The 20,934-nt window shown below is 37.2% G+C and overlaps 1 protein-coding gene across 1 annotated transcript; it reads left to right on the top strand.

Moving 5' to 3' along the window:
* Positions 1-574: 574 nt before the first annotated feature.
* LOC116001207 lies at positions 575-5,746 on the top strand. The gene is made up of 5 exons (XM_031241096.1): positions 575-637; positions 1,811-1,879; positions 2,106-2,174; positions 4,094-4,936; positions 5,012-5,746. Exons 1-5 carry the CDS (start codon positions 575-577, stop codon positions 5,744-5,746), a joined length of 1,779 nt encoding a protein of 592 aa, XP_031096956.1.
* Positions 5,747-20,934: the final 15,188 nt, after the last annotated feature.

The raw sequence follows: 20,934 nt of genomic DNA, 5'->3' as shown, positions 1-20,934 counted from the left end.
AAGAAGTTGATGAAATTATCAATATGTGCGCTAAATTCTGTTCAGCTATTCACTAATTAGACTTGAATCACAAACAAATTTGTTCTGATTTATTTTCAAACCTATCTAGTATATACCCCCACAGAAGAGTTTCTACTGCCATCATCAACTATTAAAAGAGTTTGTAATTGTAGGAGATATATTGCAATGATGGAGATGTGTCGAATTGTTGGAGACAGAAATAAGCTTATTACCATATTGCTTCTGGTTTCTGAAAATGTCATGAACATTATCCTGTTCCATTTTCAAGACAGGTATGATTTTGTAATCCAATTTTTTTTTTTAAATCTAATATTCATTTCATTTTATTACTGACTTATGTCATTTTTTTTTGAAGAGTGACTTATGTCATTATTTATTGTGTATTTCAGTTCTTATGAATGTAATTCTAGTGAGTTTGTAAAAAGGCTCACATATGGTTCAAATCTGTGGGAATTTTTAATCTTTGGATTGAAAAACCTATTTCTTTGTAACATACAAGCTATTGTTTATGTATCTTGGCTCATAGTCATATTTCTTCCACATCCTGCAGTCAATGCTACAAGGGGATCCAGCATGCATAGGCTATATCTGTGCATTTGCAATTTTTCATAGAGTGGTATGAATTCAGCATTTTAGTGCCCTCTCAGCCTCTCGATCTCGTGTAGTCGTGTGCAACAACCAGTGCAGCATGGATAGGCTATATATATGTATAGATTAACCTAATGTTAAATTTAGCATTTTTTTTGCCTTATACATTGCATTAGTATGTGAAATAGTAATGTGAGATGTATGTATTGCTTTTATTGCTTTTGGTACAAAGTTTGGGAGAAGATTATGGCTTGTATTAATTAATATAGATAATTTTTGATGAACTTGTATTATTAATTATTATCAATTGTGAGATTTATTGCTTTTATTAATTTTGATATTATAAATATAAATTGTACAGGTTTTGAATGTGATTGTGATAGCTATATATATTTGAGCAGGTTTTGGGTGTAAATAGAAAAATAAAATGAATATTTAAAAAAAAAATTACCTTACAACGTCGGCTAGTCTTATTAGCCGACGTTGTAGGGTAATTTTTTTGTTTTTAAATTACCTACAACGTCGGCTATTAGTAAAGAGCCAACGTTGTAGGGTATTTTACTAGTTTTCAAATTACCTACAACGTCGGCTATTTGTAAAGAGTCGACGTTGTAGGGTATTTTTTTAGTTTTCAAATTACCTACAACGTCGGCTATTTGTAAAGAGCCGACGTTGTAGGGTAATTTTTTTGTTTTCAAATTACCTACAACGTCGGCTATTTGTAAAGAGCCGACGTTGTAGGGTAATTTTTTTGTTTTCAAATTACCTACAACGTCGGCTATTTGTAAAGAGCCGACGTTGTAGGGTATTTTAGTAGTTTTCAAATTACCTACAACGTTGGCTATTTGAAAAGAGCCGACGTTGTAGGGTATTTTAGTAGTTTTCAAATTATCTACAACGTCGGCTATTTGTAAAGAGCCGACGTTGTAAGGTATTTTAATAGTTTTCAAATTACCTACAACGTCGGCTATTTGTAAATAGCCGACGTTGTAGGATATTTTATTTGTTTTTAAGTTACCTACAACGTCGGTTAACATTTAGCCGACGTTGTATGTGTACCCTTACAACGTCGGCCAGATCAACGTCGGATTTTAGCCGACGTTAAAGGGTCTATTTAGCCGACATTAAAAGCTGTTTGTGTAGTAGTGTGAGGTTACACTTTGAGTTTGTAGATGAACTATGTTAATGTGTTTGTATTCAGCTTGAAGTAGGAAATGATGAAATGCATAACCTAAATCTGTTTGGGAATCCAGAAGATCAATTTGGTGAGGTAGTTTGAAGCTTAAATTCTGGGCAGTATTTATTTTATAGTTTTCGGTTGTGGATGAACTATGTTAATGTGTTTGTATTCAGTTTAAAGTAGGAAATGATGAAATGCATAACCTAAATTTGCATGGGAATCCAGAAATCCATTTGTTGAGGTAGTTTTAAGGCTTAAATGTTGGAGAATATTTGTTTTACAATTTTACGTTGTAATTAAATGTGTTTGTATTCAGGTTGAAGTAGAAAATAATGAAGTTCATAACCTAAATAAACCTGGGAATCCAGAAAATTCATCACTTGAGGTAGTTTCCGTTTTAAGGCTTAATTATTGTGCCAATTCTTTTTAAACTTTGAGGATGTACATGAACTATTAACTGCAATTTACAAGTTGTAGTAGGATATGCGGTGGTGCACTTTTGTACAAATGCTATTTTTTAGAGAGAATCCAACACATGATGTGGTCAAGACAAAGCAAGTGAGAAAGCAAGTTAGACAAGAAACAACCTCCTCCCCCTACTTCAAAAAACAGAAGACTCTTGGCTTGAGAAGGCAAGTAAAGACAAAGCAAGTGGCCACATGAACATACCGAACACCCCATGGGGTTCAAGTCCAAATTCAAAGAGAATTTCAATGAACCTATTGAACTTGAATGCTAGATAGAAACAAACTGAATTGTGAAGACCTTGTGATCAAGTGGCACCCGGTGTCCCGGTTAACACTCCCACATGAATGATGGGTGTGGGTTCCAACCTCAGTGTCAACAACTGTTGACTCGTTGTGCTTCAACAGGATGAGAAAGTTGTAACAGAGTCAGTAGTGCTAAAAAAAAAAGATAGAAACATACCAAATTGTGAATGGGTATTTTTTTGCTCAATTAATATAATCTCTACTTTTGCTCAATTTATGCATTTTCTTTCTCAAAAACCAATTTCAATACAAAATAAACAATGAGCAATGAAATAAGGACCATAATATGGTGAACATTGTAAATACAAAATAGTGAACAATTACATAATTTCATGACAACCTATAAAGATCACTAGGTTTTCCACATTTCTTTGGCATCACATTAATCATTACTAGTCCTATTACTATTCCTATTGCTACCAATAACAATTCTATGAGCCATTTCTCATTACAATGTTTTTTGAACCGTTGCCACTTCGTAATAATGCTTTGAGCCTCTCAATTTCTTCCTCATTTCGGTTCACCCTCTTTAACAATCCGGGAATTATCTTTTTTGATCATGAGCACATTGGAGGATCAAAAGACAAATTGTCCTTGCACAAAAGTGAACAAACGGCTAGAAAGTACTGACATTCTGAAAAGGAAGAAGACAATACCCATTGGATATTACACACTGGACAATAGGTTTTGAATTTCATTTTCCCTCCACCGGATCTGAAATTCCACCTATAAATACCCTTGTCCCATCTCACTTTGACAAGGTTGAAAATACGCGAAATATTGTTTATCAAGTGAAAAACTTTCAGTGTGATATTCATAAGCTTACAAGTGATAACAGATTTCTTTAGAAGTTCTTGTGTGATTAAGAAGTTGATCAAGGAAGAAAAAGCACAAGAAGTTCAAGTTGGAGAATCATCACAATCTTTCAACCATCTCTACAAGTGAAGTAGAAAGAGGCGGAGTAAACTTGGAAGAAGTTGAAAAACCTACAACAACAAGGCTGCCGGGCTTAGTGATCAAAGGAGCTTGTTGTAACGGATTTTGTACTATAACGGGGAATATAGTGCAAACTTTCACGCGTTGTGAAGAAGAGTGGAGTAGGCTTAGTTAACAGCCGAACCACTATAAAAACTCTCTCTCTCTCTCTCTCTATATATTTACTTTACGTCTTGCATTGCATATATCACTCAAACCTAATATCTTTTACAAGATTTATCAAAGTGCAAAGTTAAAGATAAAACTTGATATATTCTTTCCGCTGCGTTTATCTCTTTAGACAAAAAGTTTTCAAAAACCTCTTGTGAGTCTATTCAGCCCCCCCTTCTAGACTCACATCTCTACCACCGGGACCAACAAGTGGTATCAGAGCAAGTTACCTTGAACGGTGGACACTCTGTGTATACTGCCTGGTGATCCTTTTTGAAAAATTCATCAAAACATTTCCAAACTTTGCACTATATCTAAAATGGAACATCATAGGCATTTTCTTATGTTTAACTTGGATAAGTTTGATGATTGAAAAGTGCGCATGCAGGCTCACTTGTCTGCCATGCATGATGAGATGTGGGACGTGATAACTGATGGACCCATCCAGATACTACAAGTGAACCCCAATCGTGTTGTTACCGATCCGACATCACCAGAAATGATTCCAAAGGAGAAATCCTTGCTAACTACCGAAGAGAGAACCCGAGTAAATCTCGACAATATAGCCAAGGATATACTCTACAAGGCATTGGACGAATCATTGTTTCCAAGAGTAAGAAAGTGCAAGACTGCTAAAGACATCTGGGATGTACTCATGCTCATAGGTGATGGAGACGAACAAGAGAAGGAGAACAAGCTGACGATTGCCATGAAGAAGTTTGAAGATTTCAAACTCAATCCGAAGGAGTCCATAACTGAAATGGAAGCTCGGTTCATAAAGTTATGGATGGAAATCAATGATCTTGATGAGAAAAAGCTAACACAAAAGGAGATAAACTTGAAGATTCTCCGAGGACTACCCAAAAGCTGGGAAATGAAAGTAGTAGCTATGCGTGATCATAGAGACCTCAAGACAACAAGTACTACTCAGATCTTTAGTGATCTGAAAGCCTACGAGTTCGAGAAGGAAGCTCAAAATGATGAAGAACTAGAGACGAGAAATATAGCCTTAGTTGCAAATCATCAATCTTCATCATCAACACCAAGGTCAAATTCTAATCCCTCATCTGATTTTTTCACTGATGATCAGCTTGCTTTGTTCATGAGAAGGTTCAAAAGATTCATGCGAAAGAATCAATCCTATGATAACTCTGACAAGACGAGAAGAACGAAGTACCGAAACAATGACAAGACTAGCGGATCCAGAACACATGAGAAGGATGAAATACAAGTGCTGTGTTATAACTGCCGAAAACCCGGATACTTCAAAGCTGAATGTCCATATCCCATCGTCAAGAAGCATTAGGATGAGCACAACTACAAGAAGAATTCGGGAAGTTATCACAACCCGAAGAGTGCATCAAATAACGCTGACGAAGAGCCAAACAAAAACCAGAAGAATGATAGGCGAAGGAAGGCTCTAGCTGTAGAAGAGAAGTTAGAAGAAAAGAACGACGAGTCATGCACTTCTAGCCCCAGTTCAGAAAGTGACAGTTCGGAAGATGAGAAAGGACTACTGTGTCTTTTCAGTCAAGAGGACTCGGATGAAGAACTGTGCCTTATGGCAGATGAAGAAGAGGTAACTTCACAAAACCACTCTTCTAATTATAGTTCCGAATCCACATATCATGAAAACCCTAGGGAAGCATTCGAAAGAATAATGAAGAGTTTTGATGGTATTGAGGATTCACACATCAGACTCAAAGAAGAGAATGCCAAGCTATTGGCAGAAAGACAAGATCTCGAGGACTTAAGATCCAAAAATGCTGAGATGCTTGAATCTATAAGCCAGCTTGAGAAGCAAGTTCATCTTCTTGAGGAAGAGTGTAAAGCGAAGGATGATAGAGAGCAAAATTTGCGTGCGGTACTTGCGACATTTACAAATTTATCCAGATTAATGGATCGAATGGTAGATGATCAAAGACCATCAGGGAGTAGAACCGGACTTGGTTATAGCTCCAGCTCTTATCAACATGTTCTCTTAACACGACCAACTAACCCTTCTACTAGTGGAGGTTTAAGTTCTGTGTTTGTCCAATGACAAACTGAAAATCTTGAGCCAGTGATTAACGCCACAAATGGAACAGAACCACAATCAACGAGTCGATCTAATGATTCGACTGAAACACGTATTGTGGAACCTACGAGAGGAAATTTCTAAAACAGTAACCCGAGAAGTCATCAGACCCCCCGGTATAGACCTCGCGTACCGAACCATCATGTTCGTATTGCAAATGGTCAACCACTTGGGAATAACCAATCTAAAGGGAAATTTCAAGGCAATAAGAGGCAACATTACTCACAGAGGCAACGCAAGGGTATGCCTCAGGGAAGACCGAACTCTTACCCGAATAATGTCAAGAATTTCAAAAAGTTTCCTAGCAATCATAGAGGTGGGGAAGGCACTCTATATCCTAGTGATGAGGATTGGATTATGGACTATGAACCAATGACAAGAGCAAAATTTCTGCTCCATCATAGACATAAACAAACCTCATACACTAGAGTCAACACGAATAAACCAACACCTCCTCTTCAAAAGGTTTATTCACCGAAGACACCTCAAGCCTACTATGGTATCCCTTATCATTATCGCGTGTTTAACGGGTATCGTGGACCGAGGATGAACCTTACGAGTTCTAGGTATGCATGGATGCCCAAGCTCACTGCTAACCGACAAGGACCCAAGAAGGTATGGGTACCTAAAAACACTTAATCTTTGAATGCAGGGAAACAGGACCATCTGGTATGTAGATAGTGGTTGCTCGAGACACATGACTGGAGATAAATCAGAATTGAGTAACTATAAAGCAAAGAATGGTCCTAAAGTAGTTTTCGGTGGAAACTCAAGTGGACGAACCATGGGTACCGGAGATATCATGAAGAATGGTTTAATCATCCAAGAAGTCTCTTACGTTGAAGGATTAAAGTTCAATCTTTTGAGCACAAGTCAATTTTGTGACAAAGGATACAAAGTTATATTCTCACGAGATGTATGTCAAGTTATCTCAGAACTATCTCATGAAGTTGTCTTAACAGCAAAACGAAGAAAGAATATGTATGTTGTCATGTGGGAAACAGTAAGACCGAATACTTGTCTAATCGCCAAAAGCAAGAAAGATCTGAGTTGGGAATGGCACCATAAACTCAATCATCTCAACTTCAAGGCCATCAACAAGCTTGCAAGAAAGGAACTGGTTGAAGGATTACCGAATGTAATCTATGACAAGGATAAAATATGTGAAGCATGTCAAAAGGGAAAGCAGATCAAGTCTTCGTTCAAAACGAAATCTCTTAACACCAATGCAAGGCCATTAAGTCTACTCCATATGGACTTATTTGGACCAGTTGATCCAGTTAGTCTAAGCGGGAGAAAATAAACTCTTGTGGTAGTAGATGACTACACAAGATATACATGGACATCTTTTCTTAGAAAGAAGAATGAAACCGAGAAAGTCCTTCCAGACTTGCTCCGAAGACTTCAAATCGAAAAGGATCTAAGTATTGTAAAAATTCGATCTGATCAAGGAACTGAATTTGTAAACAAAGTCATACAGGATTTCTGTGGACAACACGGCATACTGCATCAGCTTTCAGCAGCAAGAACTCTCAACAGAATGGTGTAGCTGAAAGACGCAACAGAACTCTCAAGGAAGCAGCAAGATCCATGATTGCTTTCTCAGGCCTGCCGAAACGTTTTTGGGCCGAAGCAATAAACACAGCATGCTACACTCAAAACAGATCTCTTATTCATAAAGATCATGGAGCCACACCCTACGAACTATGGAAAGGCAGAAAACCTGTTGTAAAATACTTTCACATATTTGGAAGTAAATGCTTCATTCATAACAACGGGAAATCACATCTAAAGGCATTTGATGAACGTGCCGATGAAGGAATATTTATGGGATATTCTGAAAAGAGTAAAGCTTTTCGAGTACTGAACAAGCGGACAATGGTGATAGAAGAATCAATACATGTAGTCTTCGACGAATCATCAAAAGAGGGAGTGGTGATCTCTGAGAAACAAACTGATGAAGAAACGAAAGATAGAGAAATTGAAGAACTATCCGAAGGATCAGAATCAGAAGACGACGATTATCCACTCTTTCCAAATCTTCTACCAAATACTTCATCTCAAACCGAAGTATTACCGAATGATGGAAATGAGCCAATAACTCAACAAGATGGAGGCAATCAAGACGAACCCTCCATTGATGAAGGAGCACCTCCTACCACTTTTCAACCGGATCTAAAATGGTTGAGAAATCATCCTCAAGATCAAATCATCGGTGACATACATGATAATGTACGAACTCGTGCATCTATTTGGGAATGCATGATGGCATGTTTCATATCTCAAATTGAACCAAAGACCGTAGAAGAAGCACTAAATGACTCGGACTGGGTCATTGTCATGCAAGATGAACTACATCAATTTGAAAGAAATGATGTATGGGAATTGGTTCCACGACCAACTCATCAAAATGTCATTGGAACTAAATGGGTTTTCAGAAACAAGATGAATGAGCAAGGGGTAATTGTTAGAAACAAGGCTCGGTTAGTTGCAAAAGGATACTGTCAGGAAGAAGGGATCGATTTTGATGAAACCTTTGCACCTGTTGCTAGACTCGAAGCCATACGAATCTTTCTAGCATATGCTGCATGGAAAGACTTTAAAGTCTATCAAATGGATGTCAAAAGTGCCTTCTTGAATGGGCTTTTGGAAGAAGAAGTATATGTCGAGCAACCCCCAGGTTTTATCTCCGAAGTAGGGATGGATAAAGTATATAAACTCAAAAAGGCTTCATATGGTTTAAAACAAGCTCCAAGGGCTTGGTATGACACTTTATCATGCTTTCTTATAAGCTGTGGATTCACAAAAGGGATAGTCGACAAAACCCTTTTTAGAATCAAAAACGGAGATCACTTTCTGTTGGTACAAATATATGTAGATGACATCATTTTTGGTAGTACCGATTCAGGCCTATGTGAGAAATTCTCAAAACTCATGCAAGGGAAATTCGAGATGAGCATGATGGGAAAATTAAATTACTTTTTGGGTTTTCAGGTAAAACAAGAACAAAATGAGATTTTTATAAATCAAGCAAAATACACCAAGGATCTCATCAAGAAATTCGGCGTTGATGGAAAGACCTCGGTCAAAATACCCATGAACACTTCGTTACGAATGGATATCGATAACGAAGGAAAGGATGTGGATCAGACGAAATATAGAGGAATCATCGGTTCTCTATTATATCTTACGGCTAGTCGACCGGACATATCGTTTGCTGTAGGAGTATGTGCTCGGTTTCAAGCCAATCCAAAGGAAAGTCATTTGAGCGCTGCCAAAAAGATACTAAGATATCTAAAAGGGACTCAAAGTGTGGGACTTTGGTACCCGAGGAGTGACAATTTTGATCTAGTTGGATACTCTGACGATGATTTTGCGAGGTGCAAAATTGATCGAAAAAGTACATCAGGGACTTGCCAATTCTTAGGGGGAAGGCTTGTCTCTTGGTTCAGTAAAAAGCAGAATTCCATTGCAACAAGCACCGCTGAAGTCGAATACATAGCGGCTGGCAATTGTTGTGCACAAATACTATGGATGATGCAACAACTCAAAGACTATGGTGTATCTGCCAAAGAAGTAAGCATTATGTGTGACAACACAAGTGCGATCGCCATAACTCAAAATCCTATTTTGCACTCCAGAACCAAGCATATTGATATAAAATATCATTTCATTAGAGATCACGTGGAGAAAAAGGATATCAAACTCGAATATGTAAATACCGAAGACCAGCTTGCGGATATTCTCACTAAACCGCTTGCCGAAGCAAGATTCTCTATCTTGAGGCATGAGCTCGGTATGATAGAGATGAATTGATGGAAAGACAAATGAATCGATCCAAAACTGAAAGGACTTATCAGTTATGACACCTTGAAGTTAATGCTCCTCAAAATCAGAAGTTCACGGATTCATATTAATAGATAAGCTCAAAACTCTTGGACGGTTGCAACTCTGATTGGTCACGTCAAACGGATCTCGGCCAATCACAGAGCCTCGATCTCTCTATAAATAGATCACAACCGAGGAAGGGAGAGGTATCCTAACTCCTAATCCTTTGTGTTGTCTTCTATTTTGCAGGAATGGATAAAGGGAAGGGCAAGAAGGCGTGTTCTGAAGAGAAACCCGTCAAGAAAAGGTTCTCTTTTCGGCTGTTGTTGAAAGAAGGAACAAGCAAACTCAACAAGTTGAGAGAAGAAAAGGGAGAACCTCTCAAAGGGGACACATCTGCACATCCTCTAGAACTCTCTGATTCGGACTCTGAGGATTACGTGCCCAAGCCACCTACCATATCTGTCTCAGGCTTCTATTCCGGAGGTATAGCTCCACCTAACGAGGAACCCTACTGGCCGGATCCAGACCTCGTGCCAAGGCCAACTCCTCCACCCTCCATGAACTATACTGGAGATGATGCCTGGAATGACATCCAAAGATGGTACCAGCAGGATCAGGCTCCAAACCAGCCAGCAAATGAAGCCTTTGACGAGGAGTATCTTCGCTACCTTGCGATGCTTGAGCCAGATGATGTATCTGACAAGTCCTCGGTGCTTGAAAATGAACCGGGTTATGGACCTATGGCCCCATCTTGGGTCCCTGATGCTGCCCGAAGTGCTCTACCAGCCCCAAGCCCCTCCTACCACGGAGAGCAGCCAAGGACAAAGCCTTATGTCAACTGCTAACAGTAGGCATGCAAAGAAGAAGGGCAAAGGCAAGGCAAGAAAGTAGTTGTCATGCCTTATAGCAAAATCAGGGTTGGGTTGGCCAGTTTAATATGTTATCTCGGCTGTCACTTGTTATCTTTCCAATGAATGAAACTATCTTTTAATTGCGTAGTCTGTCATTCTCTTTTCCGAAGTGTTAAATCTTCCCGAAGGGTAACAAACTCAATGGCTAAACTTCTATCAGTACCGAAGACTGATAATGCACACAGCACATGTGATGACCGAATTCATATTGACCGAAGGATTGAACCACCGAATCCTTAACACCGAGGACTCTCTGTGTGATTCTTGTGATCAAATGGTCAAATATGTATCGTGCTGAACAAGTCTCAGGATGGAACTCACTGATAATCGTTCAACTTGAGAACGTGGGATCATGATGGTACACGTGTCAATGCCCTATTCGAAGAAAATGCCGAAGCATGCGCTCCACCTTCTCTGAACCGTCTGACATGAAATGACGGGCCATCAAGATGTGACGGTAAAATGAGTGCATTTCTCTTTCCTCATTAAATAGCCATTTCACCTTATGGGAAACTACTCTTATCAGTACAAACCTCGACCACGCCTTTATGCCATTTTTATCCTTTCATTAAAGGGCATTTAAGGGCTTTTGTCTCTTACTCTTAAATTCTCTCCAAAATGACCCGATTCACCATCTCTCACCATATATAACCTCTTGTACCTCTCACTTTTTACCTTTTACCCTCCCAAAAGCACCGTTATCCTCTTAACCCTAAAACCTCTCTAAAAATACCAAAAGTTGAGAATCATGTCATCATCTGGATCAAGTTCTTCGTCTGAAAGCTCAAGTTCATCTTCCGATGATGTTGCTAATGCTCATGGTCCACCGCCAAAACCCTCACCCACGCCGGAAAAGACACCAGCCACTCAAGAACCGTTCAGACCTCCACAGATTATAACCCGTCCATGTGAAGATGTGGAAGTTTTCAAGTTCTTCTCCACAGTTGTTAAAGGTCAGAAGTCAAACCATTGCATGGTTAAGGCCGGTTCGATGCTTGATGTTGACGGTTTTCTTGATAAAGTCCTTGACAAAGAATTTGGAAATCACGTTGTGAAGTGCCTTGAGGACAGTAATATTTACAAATTTGTTACTTTCAAACATAAAGCCTGGTATCCCATTGATGTGACACAGTTCTATATAAATGCTGAAGTACAAACTGTCAATGGTGTTGATGAAATTCACTCAATAGTTAATGGCACTGAGGTTGTGATTTCTCATGAAGACATTATGAGAGTTTTTGACTTTCCTATCTATGGGGATGGTTACCATCAGACTGCTCAGAGAAGAAATATAGCAGAAAGAAGATGTGGAAAAAGATGAAGGGTCATTCACAACCCTCATCCTTTCCATCCATTTTGAAGAAGAAGATGTTGAAACTGGATTATGAATTTGTCGTAGACATCTTGAACAAGATTGTTGAGAGCAAACAATCTGGGACTAATGACATATCTGACAAAAAGATGCGGATGTTGTGTGCACTTCTGGAACATTACCCTGTTGATTGGTCAAGGGTGATTTTTGACTTTTTGGTAGATAATGTTCAAACAGGTGTCAATCCTACGACCAGATGGATTGTTAAGGTTCTTGGCTATGGATTCATGCTCAGTACTATTCTGAGAGATATGAAAGTGAAGTTGCGCATGGGAACTGCCTCACATAGAACTCACTATCACATGACCTCAAAGCCACCAAATTACCTCAAGAGAAAGGCAGATGAACTGGAAGCTGCCTTGAGAAAGGAACAGAAAAAATCCCAATCCAAATCATCCAAAAGCTCAATTGGACAGGGGGAATCTGAGATGGCTAAAGGCCATGGTTCGGAAGGCTCTACACACCAACCAAAGATACAACCCGAGCCCTCAAAACCGAAAGCCTCCAAACATGCTGAATCCTCGAAGCGCACCGAATCCTCACTTGAGGAAGAGCCAGAAAAGTCTTCTAAGAAGCGTAAGGCAGGAAGTCTGGAAGCTGCCCAGAAGAAGAAGTCAAAGAAGCATAAATCTAAACGCTCTAAGGGATCACATGAGAAGGATCTCATCGAAGTCTCAAAAGGTCGCAAGACTGAAGGAAAGAAAGCCGAATCCTCTCATGAGGAGGAGGCGAAGGCATTAGAAGAAGTCACTAAGAAGAGGAAGGCAAAACAGCTTAGACGTCCGAAAAAGAAACAAAGGACTGATCAAACTGACGAAGTTGAAGAAGGACATGAAACCCAACCAACTGCTGTCTTACCAGCAGAAGAGGAACCGAGGGAAGCCCAACTTGAAGATTGTCACCGAGTTCTTCCCCCTCCTCTTGATCTTTCCAGGGAAGATAGTAATGAGGAAGATCAAATGCCTCTTACTAGGCTACCGAAACCGACGACTCATCAAATCGAATCACCCTCTGAACCATCTATCTTGGAGTCTTTACCACCTCCCGAACCCTTGGTTACTGAACCTGAAAGTCCCATTGCTCCCATACCCAGAACACAACAGCTGGTAATCACTTTGCAACGAAATGAGTCAGGATCTGAATCAACAATGATAGAGGAAGAATCTGATGGAGATGATACTGAGGTCTGTGATCAATCTTATAGACCAATGTCTGCAATAGTTCGACGACAAATCACAGAACATTTGTCTCCTTCCATGGCCCGTATAATGCTCACTCTTGATTACATGCATCGACACCTCCTTTTAAAATGGCCGCATGTGTCAACTATTCGGATTGAAGAGATTCCACCTACAACAACTGAATCTGAAATTTCTAAGTCAGCTCAGCAACTTATCCTCCATCCTGATTCCGTCGCTCAACAGATTAATGCCGACGCAGCTTTGGCTCAGCAGATGGCATATGAGGAATTTGAGGCTGAAATACCTCCTACCGAAACATTGATTGCTGAAAGTTATCATGAGGAGATACTAAGACGAGAACTTGCTCGTATTTACAATTGGCAGGAATGGCGGATGTCAAGTCTTCGGGTTATAGCAAGTACAATTAGCGAAATGGCCGAAGAAGAAGAATGGGCACTGGATTGGATGGGCACACGGTCTATTTTTTACGCCACACGGCCCTATGAAATTGAAAGAGTTTTTGCTGAAAAACTCCAAGGAAGAACAACTCGGTTTGGCAAATCTGTAGATTTGAATGTTGGCTACCGAACTCCTCGGGAACGCCTTATGCTAGAAGACATGCAGATTGCCAAAATCCACAACATCTCTCGAGCACAAACAGAGATAAAAAATCTTAGACCAGATGTTAGGACGAGTCGTCAACAAGATGAAGATGATGCTGAGGATTCGAATTCTAATCAAAATCACGGATGCCGTGATCAACATCATAAGAATGAGGATGATGATGACAACGATGATCCATTTGGAAGTCATGCTCCTCCTTCCCGAGCTGTTAACATTCCAAACACAGGAGTACAGATAACTCGTGCCAATGATGAATCTAATCAGAACCATACCAATGAGCCGAGGTCTGCTCCCACCGAATCCATGGAAGCACAAATCCTGCTAAGTCCTAGTTCAGCCCGAGATGAAACAATGGAAGCGTCTCGAGGTGCGAATCATGATGGCTTGCAGCCACTAGATGAAAAGATGATTTCATCAGATCTTAATTTGGTTGATGTTGAGGTAGAAGTCCTTCCTGACTACACTTCGGATGGAAACCTGGAAGCATCTAAAAGTGCAAGTCCCGAAAACTTACTCTCTCCAATCGACGACTTAAATCTTGCAGAAGGCCAAGAACTCATCCTAGTTCAAGGTGAAAACCTGGAAGCACCTTCCAAGGACAGTCATGGTCCATCTGCTGACGCATCCAAGAGCTCGGATTCTTCTGAGGTAATCCTTGATACCTCTTCTGCTTCCACTTCTCTGATGAATTCTATACAGGGATTAGCGAGGACTCAAGATGCACAGTTCAAATCTCTTAACGAGTCCATCACTAAAATAAAGAAGGATGTGAGAAGGCAGAAAAAGAAGTCCTCTAAGTCTACCACCGATGAAAGAATCACTGCTCTTGAGAAGAAGATCGATAATGCATTCTCTGAGAATCTTATTTCTCTTAGATGTTTGAAGGACTCGGTAACTGAAATCACGAAAATACAGCGTGATTTGGTTACGAAGCATGCATTTATTAAGGAGCGTCTTGATTTATCCTGCTCAAAGCTTGAAACTGTCTCCGGGAATCAACATGCAACAGCCTCTCTTGTCTGTGAGTTCGAATGGTCTCTTAAGGAGTTGCAAGTTTGCATCAATCGTCTGAGTAACAAGGTAGATACTTTCATAGGAGTAAATGATGCCAACAAGGGGGAAAAGATGAAAGGAACGCCCCCGAACACTTGCAAAGGAAAGGAAATTGTCCTAAGGAATGATGATCAGGACAATGATGATATTTCACGACAAAGGAAGGCCATCCTGAATCTGAGAAAAACTACATCTCCGATGAGAACACAAAATAAACCTACAGGTGGTGAACCGAGTTCTACAAGGCAAAAGAAACAAGGCAAAGAACCGAAGCAAATGACTCGGAGAGTAAATGGAGAACCTATCGAGTATGTTCCATACAAAGAAGGATCTGGAAAGAAATGGGAAGAATGCAACATTCCACCTTTTTGGAACAAAAAGCAACCCATGGATAGGCTAAATTTCTTACGAGATCAAAATGAAAGAATCTTTGAGCAAAGAAAGAAAGATGAAAAAATTTTCCGAATTCAGCAGAAAGAACAGAAGAGATTTGAGAAAGTTATGAAGGAACTTGAAGAAGCAAACAAGATAACCAAAGCAGCTGAAGGACGAACCAAAATGAATGGCATTGCTCAAATTTTGACTGCCATGCAACAAAGTTTCTCCGATGGTATGAATGCTCCCGAACTAATAACTTGGTGGGACTGGGGAGTTATAAGGGGAGAAAATCTTGGTGAAGTAGTCCAAAACTATCTGATGCTGAGGCTACACCATAAATATGCTTTCAAGATTGAAGGACTCGACACAGTGAAAGCAAGGAAAGAAATCAACGATATGATCCAACTCCAAGAGCATGAAATTTGGGAAAGAGAGAAGAAGAGGAAGACTGGTGAAAGCTCAAAATAAGAAGAATTTTTTCCTTCTAAATCTTTAAATTTTGTTAGTTTTGCTTTTTGTAATGATGTATGAAACTTCTTATAAATAAAAGTCTTCTTTCGTTCGGGATCAGCGTGTGTGTGTTATCTAGCTTTGTTTTACTCCTCGTCTCAAATGTAAAACTTCAACTATTCTGGCACACTTAATGAAAATCATTTTGAGGATAAAGAAAGCCGAATAGAATGAACTTAGGGTGTTGGCATCATCAAAAAGGGGGAAATTGTTAGGAACCCCGAGTTATTGATTTTGATGATACCTAACTATACGAGGAGACCCCTAACTTTTATGTAAGTCTTTTGAATAGATTATGCTCTGTATCTTAGTCTACAGGATAACCGAATCCTTAGTACTTTTTGAACACTAAGGATCTAAGTCTCATGTGCCGAAGATATGAAGACTTAAACCGAAGAGTAATTTATCCGAAGAGTTGAAGATGCGAAGAAAACGAAGACTTGGAGAATCGAAGACTGGGATCTTAGGTCGAAACATGGAAGGGCCAAGCTCTAATGACCGAGCAATCAAAAGTGTGATTGACTCGAGGAGATTAAGAGAAATGATAAGGTCAATCATTCTCTCTCTCAACCAAGGCAAAGACATTCTCTGATAAGTCGTCTTGTCTACTGCCTTGAGAATGGGTATAATTGAATGTCATTTTGGGTCCTATGCAACGATCCCTAGGAGCATTGAATGTCATTTTGGGTCCTATGCAACGATCCCTAGGAGCATTGAATGTCATTTTGGGTCCTATGCAACGATCCCTAGGAGCATTTAATGTCATTTTGGGTCCTATGCAACGATCCCTAGGAGCATTTAATGATTGTTTGGGTCCTATGCAACGATCCCTAGGAGCATTTAATGATTGTCACCTTTTTGAGGGACAAAAGACAAATTGTCCTTGCACAAAAGTGAACAAACGGTTAGAAAGTACTGACATTCTGAAAAGGAAGAAGACAATACCCATTGGATATTACACACTGGACAATAGGTTTTGAATTTCATTTTCCCTCCAACGGATCTGAAATTCCACCTATAAATACCCTTGTCCCATCTCACTTTGACAAGGTTGAAAATACGCGAAATATTGTTTATCAAGTGAAAAACTTTCAGTATGATATTCATAAGCTTACAAGTGATTTTCATATTTCTTTAGAAGTTCTTGTGTGATTAAGAAGTTGATCAAGGAAGAAAAAGCACAAGAAGTTCAAGTTGGAGAATCATCACAATCTTTCAACCATCTCTACAAGTGAAGTAGAAAGAGGCGGAGTAAACTTGGAAGAAGTTGAAAAACCTACAACAACAAGGCTGCCGGGCTTAGTGATCAAAGGAGCTTGTTGTAACGGATTTTGTACTATAACGGGGAATATAGTGCAAACCTTCACGCGTTGTGAAGAAGAGTGGAGTAGACTTAGTTAACAGCTGAACCACTATAAAAACTCTCTCTCTCTCTCTCTATATTTACTTTACGTCTTGCATTGCATATATCACTCAAACCTAATATCTTTTACAAGATTTATCAAAGTGCATAGTTAAAGATAAAACTTGATATATTCTTTCCGCTGCGTTTATCTCTTTAGACAAAAAGTTTTCAAAAACCTCTTGTGAGTCTATTCAACCCCCCCCCCTTCTAGACTCACATCTCTACCACCGGGACCAACAAAATGCTCAATTTGTAATGGTGGACGACATTGGGTGTGATTTTAAAACACAAATGACTAAATTTGGTACTTTAAATACTTTGGGACAAAATTGATTATTAGCCAATAGCCGGAGGACCAAAATGGGTATTAACTCTAAAAAATTTTTGTTTATTGTATTGGAATCAGAATTAAACTTAATATATATGTGTGTGGAAAAGACTTGAAAAAATAGGGGCATTTTTTTTCTTTTTAATTTTTCCTTCCTCATTTAGTGAAATTTAATAAGCGAATAATTTTTGTTTCTTCATGATTGGAATCTCATTTAAAGGCAAAAAAAAAAAAAAAAAAAAAAAAAAAAAAAAAAAAGTAAAACGAAAATGCAATTAGATTTAAAGCTAATAGTAAGGTCTAAATAAAATAAAATAAAGAAGTATTCCTATATGACATATAATGGATGAGAGTTGATCTTTTGTTTGCTCTATCATCACGTTCGCATATGTTTTTCTATTGAATAAAAAATTTAAACTATAACTGAGAATGCATATTTATTATTGAGAAGAAAGTGCACATTTAGAGTTTAGACCTACCAATTATGTAATTGAAGTCATTTTACTCATTTTATAATCATTGTAAAATATACTTTTGGATAATGAAACCCGTAACTCCATTACCAATAAATAAATAAATAAAATACGCCTAGTGTAGTGGCTCTAGGAGTGATGTCAGGTAGACTTAAGATTAATCTGATAAAATTGAAATTACCTAAGTATAAAGAGTCACACTTGTGTGAGACCGCCTCACGGGTCCTTATTTGTGAGACGGGTCGGGTCGAGTCAAGGCACCATGCAAATGTCATACTTATATGCTCAAATATAACACTAATCAAGAATACAATTTTTGTTATTTATTAGAGAAAAAGTAATACATTTTTCATAATAAGTAATGTTGACAAGTGCCCCTTACTTATAAGGGCAAATATAATACTTTTGTGAAAAAAATGTAATACTTTTAAATCGAAATATAAAAGTATTGTATTTTCCCTTAAAAGTATTACATTTACCCTTATAAGTAATAAAAATTTTATTCCTGATTAGTATTACATTTGAGCATATAAGTATGACATTTGTGCATATAAGTGTTACATCTGCATCTTGACCCAACCCGACCCGACCCAACCCGTCTCATGGTGAGACGGTCTCACACAAGTTTTTGCCAAGTATAAAAAAGAAAAAATTCATTTGTGATTTTTATTGAAAATCTACTAGTCAAATATAGAATATGAATTGAACCAAATCATAATGAAGGTTGGAGGTTCACAATAAATTGTTTGAATGTTGAAGCTTGCAATTTTATTGTAAAATTAGGGTTGGCATTTTGTAACAATTGAAAGATAGAATCTAAAATGAGTCCAATTGTGTAATTGAGAAACCAAAAATTTTTATTTTATTTTATTTTATAGACCGATAGTCATTTGGTTATTTTCAAATTGAACCAAAACTTTAATTTTATAAAATCATCCACCAAACTTAAATACAAGTTATAAAATTAAGTGAATTTTATTATAAGGAAAATTGCATTTTTCGTCCTTAAGTTATAGGGTAATTGTAGAATTTGTCCCTAAGTTATGATAATACTCATTTTTCGTCCTTAAGTTATCATTACGTTGCACTTTTCGTCCCTAACTTAAGTGTGCAAACTTCGGTAAACTTGGTTAAAAAAATTGGCGTTGAACCAGAAAAGTTCAATTAAAAATTTTTTAAAGGAAAAGTTACCAAAGTTTGCACACTTAAGTTAGGGACGAAAATTGCAACGTAATGATAACTTAGGGACGAAATTTACAATTTGAATAATTCAGGGACGAAAAATGCAACGCCAATGATAGCTTAGGGGCGAAAAGTGAGTATTACCATAACTTAGGGACGAATTCTACAATTACCCTATAACTTAGGAACGAAAAATGCAATTTTCCCTTAATTATATTTCAATTAATCAACCAGATAAACTGAACTTATATATATACTAGTTTTTCACGCATATTGCGCGAATGAGATAATGCTCAATATTTATTGTTAAATAAATATTTCAAAGTATATCAATGCAAGATTATAGAGGAGATGTTCATGCATATATAATTAAATGTTGAATTTGTTTATTTAAATCGGTAATTCAAAGTTTATGAATGCAAGATAATATATGAAAGATTGATTATAATTGTCATTAAAATAAATATTTACAATTTTGTAAAAATGCTAATCTAAATATTTAGTCTAAAAATGATATAGTTTAAATAAATACTACTTTTTCGTAAACAAATCCTTAACTAATTAGATAAAATTATGGACTTAATATATGTATTATCAATTTCTTTAACTGATTAGATAAAATTTATATTGCGAAAAGTATTAATTATTTAATTGCCATAATTTTTAAGATTTTATTCAAAAGTGATCAAAGGAAGTGCATTGGCAATTGATATTATTTGAAGTAAAAAAGAATATATAATCGTCGTAAGAAAGGGAATCTCTATATTTAATTATCATAATAAATTAAGATGTTAAATACGATTGACAATTACCATGGGCCATTTATTGGATTATTTGAATGTATTCTATCTTCATCAACAAATCCTCCATAAGTGATTAATATGATTGGCTTCAAACTATTTTTTATTTATAAATTTTTTTGCATGTTATTAACATAATACTTGGTAAATAAATATATAACATTATTTTTTAGTATAACTTTGATATTTAATTACAAGATAGTGCAAAAAAAAAAAAAACACAATGAACAATGTGGTGAATATAATTAATTAATAAATTTGAAGGTAAGAAATCTTTGTATGGTAGAAAATATAGACAATATAACTAATGAAATTATATTTCTTTTTAAATTTTTGATAATGAATATTTTTTTGAATAAAGACATTATAGATATCGAATTATAAATTAAAGAAATGCATATGTATTATTTGTTTTTGTTGTAACTTCTAATTTATTTAATTTAATTAAACTAATATCTACTTTTGAATAATATACTTTAACATATTCGTAGTATATGTTCAACAATTATGCCAACTTTGATTGAGATGAGGTTTGAACCTAAGACCTTACTTATAGAAATTAATGGGTAAGTTAAAACTTAATGGATCGGAATATTAACAGAAAATATAATATTTAACGGAAAACTTAACGGATAATCATATAATTATTTTCAACAATTATGCCAACTTTGATTGGGATGAGGTTTGAACCTAAGACCTTACTTATCGAAATTAATGGGTAAGTTAAAAGTTAACGGAATATTAACGGAAAAGATAATATTTAACGGAAAACTTAACGGATAATCATATAATTATGGATAAATTAGGAAATATCAAGGAAAAATAATAATTAAGGATAAATTAGGAAATCTCAAGGAAAAATAATACTCTAAACAATCTGAACCATCCATTTGATTTAATAATTTGACCGTCATTTTTTCTACCCATTATAGGCCTAACTTTCTTTGACTCCTATTAGTATAGTAGATAGTAGATATAAACTATACGGATCCAAGGGAGGCAAAGGGGCAGTTGGCCCCCTCCCCCACCCCATTATATATATATTTATCTATATCTATACACTTATAATAAGAGTTAATAATGTTAGACCCTTAACTGGAACTA

This window comes from Ipomoea triloba, chromosome 13 (assembly GCF_003576645.1).
Source record: "Ipomoea triloba cultivar NCNSP0323 chromosome 13, ASM357664v1".
NCBI lineage: Eukaryota > Viridiplantae > Streptophyta > Magnoliopsida > Solanales > Convolvulaceae > Ipomoea > Ipomoea triloba.
The sequence above is the reverse complement of the archived record's forward strand: the minus strand, read 5'-3'. Positions and strand labels throughout refer to the sequence as shown.

Coding starts and splice junctions, on each gene's coding strand:
- LOC116001207 (XM_031241096.1), top strand. CDS start 575: ATGCTACAAGGGGATCCAGCATGCATAGGCTATATCTGTGCATTTGCA. Junction 638..1,810: donor TTGCAATTTTTCATAGAGTG/GTATGAATTCAG, acceptor GTTTGTATTCAG/CTTGAAGTAGGAAATGATGA. Junction 4,937..5,011: donor ATGAGAAGGATGAAATACAA/GTGCTGTGTTAT, acceptor AAGAAGCATTAG/GATGAGCACAACTACAAGAA.